The sequence below is a fragment of the Planococcus citri genome, chromosome 1 (assembly GCF_950023065.1).
Source record: "Planococcus citri chromosome 1, ihPlaCitr1.1, whole genome shotgun sequence".
Lineage (NCBI taxonomy): Eukaryota > Metazoa > Arthropoda > Insecta > Hemiptera > Pseudococcidae > Planococcus > Planococcus citri.
The window spans coordinates 89,832,866-89,837,174 of NC_088677.1; the positions used below are offsets into that span (position 1 = coordinate 89,832,866).

Genomic DNA, 4,309 nt, shown 5'->3' on the forward strand with positions numbered 1-4,309 from the left:
TTCACCTCTCTCTCTCCGTAACGACGTGGAACCCACCGCCATCCAAATGACAACAAACAAAACGAAATTGAGAATTTCCAACTTTCTTCAGCAAGATTTTTGAATAAAAATCAAATAATTGAAAGCTTTTTTCTTCGTAAAATTAACCACAGTTTCATTTTGAAGTTATGAAATATCCAAGTAGCTTTTATGATGTCGCGATGTTCGCCGGAAGACAGAGTAATAATTTGTTCAGAGAACACCAAAAGTGATTATAAAGTCACATCGTTGGGTAAAATATTAAATATTATTTTTCCAATTATTCGTATCTTTTTTCTAGCATTGGTCATTTAATGCAAATGGGTTTTCACTTTTTTAGAAATATCATCTCATGCTGAAAAACTTGGTGTTGATTGCACAACAGAACGTCATTTGTTTCCTATTGTTTTACAAGGGCTCATTCATCCTTTACCTACAAATTGGATTCCTTGGTAAAGAGCTTCCATTTATTCAATTATTTTGTATACGAGATATTTATTTTGAACGTGAAATGTTTCAGTTATGATAAAAAACTCGGAGAATTTTTCTATTACAACGTAAAAAACGGATTTTCTCAGTGGGAACATCCCATCGATGAGCAGTACAGAAATCTAATATTAAAAATTAAAAACGAATGTAAGAAAAGAAATTGTCTAAGAATTTTTGTAAATAGGTACGAGTATTTTGAAAAATCCTAATTTTTTTAAAATGAAAATTAATATTTAGATGACGGAAATTTGAACGAATTCCTGCGAAGTGAAGAAAATTTGGATATGCTTCCGTTGCGACAAAATAGAAAACCACAGTTGGTAAGTTCTGCATTGAAAGATGTTTTTTCAAAATACATTTCATTTGATTCTGATCTATATGCTCATATTTCAACGTACCTACTTTATCTCCAATTTTCATTACTTACTTTTCGAATACAAACATACTTACTTACTTACCTATTTTGTAATTTCAATCTGCAGTTACCCATAAAGCAACTTTTGAAGTATAAAGATGAAGAGAAATCCGCCACAGATGATAAAATCTTCAAACCTGATCTACATCCTTCTCTCAAAATGAAAAACGATGCTAGTCCTAGTTATAAGAAATCAGTTTCCTTTATTACTAATGACTTCCCTTCAGAAAAAGATGTCCAATTTTTTGATACGTAAGCGATAATTTAAATTTCATACGTTTGTGAGCTGAAGATTTTAATTACAAGTATACCTATTTTATTCAATTTCGTGCTATTTCTAGGGGGCATGAGAAACGTATAGATAAAATTTTTAACCTCAATGACGCTTGGAGTTCAAAAACTGTCGATACATGGAGGGAAAGTGACGATTTTCATACTTTCGATGAACACGATCGGTCTAGTCCAGAGGATAATAATAAGCCTGGTAAATTCTTCGAATAATCAAGTTCGAACAAGTCTTCAACGAGAGATGCGAATTAAAAACCAAATCTATTATGTTTTTAGAAATTTCACCATTGAGTAAGAATTTAAATAAGAAGATTACTTCGCTGAAACAATCGTTCAATCAAATCAAATCGAATACCGAAACCCAACCTTCCAGTAATTTTAAACGTTTGCATATAAATTTGCGACACCCCGATTCGCTCCTATTTTCTGATAGCAATCACGATGATACAACGAAAAATATCCTCTCACCGTCTCCTAGCTCGGAATTAGTTTCTGAAGAAGAAGAAAGTCCTCATAATGTGTTGACAAATATTACCGAGTCCGGAATCGATGTTAATACCGTGACCGATTTACAGAAATTGAAAGCTAGAAGCAAATTAAGTAATCAAAATAGTGATGTGGTGAGTAGAGTTAATAGTTTCGATGTTTATTTATTATTGTTTTAAATTTGAATTTTGTCAGAATTCTTCAAGTGCATAATTATGACGTTTTTGTTTCAGAACAAGCAAATCTATCGTATAATTGATACGACATTGTGTTCAGCCATGGCCGAAGTTGAACAGAATTTGAACGATAAATTTGAAGGGAAAATTACCGAAGAAATCGCCAAGTTGAAAAAACTTTATAGGCTAGTACAGCGTTCTTTTTTAATAATTATTATTTTTTAATCATTTAGTGTTATGATTACATGCTCACAAAGAGATTGCCATTTTACAGAGATAGATTGGAATCGAACAGCAATAATTCTGTCCCGAATACCCAGCAGCAAAATAATTACGAAATCGTTGTAAAGGAAACCCAAGAAAAGTATAAAATTTTGTTATAATTTCAAAACCTCGTTCAAGAGAACTAATTCATTTGAAAAAATTGTACTAGATACAACATCTTCAAAGAAGAAATTGAAAACGAGATGAAAAAAAATTATACTTCATTGGAAGAATTACGAAATACTTATCACTCAGAAATCAATAAACTCAAGGAAAGTTTGAACGAATGTTTGAAAATTTTGGAAAACGAAAAAGAACGTACGAAGAATACGGACCATCTGCAACAACGATTACAGAATTTAATGGATGAAAAGTAAGCGTGTATTGTCATTTAGAAATAATTCGTTCAATATTTTTATGAATCCTTGATTCGCTCATGAGAAAAAGTTGATTTCTCGTAATAGATTAAATAATGTTGAACAAAGTTTGAGTAAAAAAATGAAAAATCTTGAAACAAAACAAAAGAATGAACTGGAAGCATTTAAAATGGAAAAAGAAACAAAAATAACGCAACATTACGAGGTAGAATGGTCTTTAAAAAATGTTCAGTGTTGATAAGTTGACTATGCACTTTATTTAGTATGTATTTTTTGACCACAATAGGTACCTAGTTTAGCTGTTTGTAGTTCTATTTCGATTACTTTACTCGTTTATGTATATTTATCGTTTCTTTTGGCACAAAACACGAGTTTCAAATTCATTAATATGTAAGGCACTGCATGAAAAAATTCAATTTGCTTTTCAACTTGTAAAAATCTTATTATGACTAATTACTGTGATGTTGATTTGTTAGTCATTTATGGAAGAATATCGGAAGAACTCTGAGAAACTATGGCAAGAAAATTCGAGAACTGTCGTTTTAGGAGTTTTGAATGAATTATTCACTCGGGAAATTGGAAGCGATGATTCGTTATTTCTGAATTTTAAGAAATTCGTGGTCAATTTATTAAAAGAAAATCAAACGAAAGAAAACACTGAACACACTAGTAGAAAAACTATCGCCACCCAAACGGATAACGCATTTAATGTAACGTGTTTGAATTATGTACCTACTTATTTTTCCGTCCTACACAATAAATTACGAATCGTTATTTCAGGATGAAATATTAGTTCTGAAAGAAAATATTGAAGAAATTTCCTCTTCCATAAAACACCTGACTGAAGAAATACCATATTCCAATAGGTATGTTATTTACATTATTCGACCAATCGTTTTGTAATTTTAATTCAAATTTTGCATTTGAAATAATTTAGAAACGAAAGCAAGAAAACCATCAAACAGAATTCGGATGAAATATTTTTCAATAAGAACGCTACGAAGAAAGTTCATCCAAATTATACGTCAATTCCATATAAAGTGGAGTTGTACAAGACAGGTAGGTATTGAATCATTATTCCGACGGTGTTGTTGATAGATATTATGTATTTTAATGATGATTACCTGTATTTTCAGATTTCAGTCCGTTTGAGGAATTTTCGTCACATATTGATGAAGAATTGGATCGTTACAGAAAAAAGTATTTATCGAATCCGAAGTGGTTTGGATATCAAAATAGTACATAAGAATGTATACATTTTTCTTTCATTATTTTTCAAAAAACTGCTTTTTTATTGAAAAATTTATTGATGATGTATCTACCTACTTGATTTACTGTAATAAAGTTTTTAAGAATAATTCCGTTTTTCTCCTGAAGCATTTCGCACAAACAATTTACTATCAACAGTTTTGTATTAATTTTTTAACAAGCGTCTGAAGCGTCTTGCCTAACGAGCTGACATTTCAGCTTCTTTGTTCACATTTTTTCGGGCAGTGGTGTGGCATGCAAAGCCTTCATGTTTCCTTTACTCTAAAAAAAAATCAGGCAAATGAAAATTTTTTACTAAAAAATTGCCCGGGACTCGCAAAGTAGGTATCATGCCTACAGTTTATACATGCGTACCTTACATCACCCCACACAGAAACTTCACACTCCTGCCATTCCTGTAAAAATCACGAGTGTCTAAGACGGGCCTCGGATCGTCAGCAAGATTGATATAGATACATACATACATACGTATACAATACATATACTTACTAAAACATCATAGTAGACTTACAAAACGAAAAAACACA

General features: G+C 31.3%; 1 protein-coding gene across 1 annotated transcript; it reads left to right on the forward strand.

Annotated features, from left to right (window-relative positions):
- Positions 1–33: 33 nt before the first annotated feature.
- Cep164 (centrosomal protein 164) lies at positions 34–3,871 on the forward strand. Its single transcript, XM_065357044.1, has 15 exons — positions 34–271; positions 359–470; positions 539–654; positions 745–827; positions 990–1,174; positions 1,264–1,406; positions 1,487–1,830; positions 1,930–2,057; positions 2,147–2,236; positions 2,306–2,509; positions 2,601–2,718; positions 2,990–3,223; positions 3,294–3,379; positions 3,451–3,572; positions 3,650–3,871. Exons 1-15 carry the CDS (start codon positions 190–192, stop codon positions 3,757–3,759), a joined length of 2,157 nt encoding a protein of 718 aa, XP_065213116.1. The 5' UTR covers positions 34–189; the 3' UTR covers positions 3,760–3,871.
- Positions 3,872–4,309: the final 438 nt, after the last annotated feature.

What these genes read in the sequence shown, in the direction of transcription:
- Cep164 (XM_065357044.1), top strand. Translation starts at nt 190, where the DNA reads ATGATGTCGCGATGTTCGCCGGAAGACAGAGTAATAATTTGTTCAGAG. An exon ending in GTAATCAAAATAGTGATGTG is followed by an intron (nt 1,831 to 1,929) that starts GTGAGTAGAGTT and finishes TTTTTGTTTCAG; the next exon opens with AACAAGCAAATCTATCGTAT. An exon ending in AAACGGATAACGCATTTAAT is followed by an intron (nt 3,224 to 3,293) that starts GTAACGTGTTTG and finishes TCGTTATTTCAG; the next exon opens with GATGAAATATTAGTTCTGAA.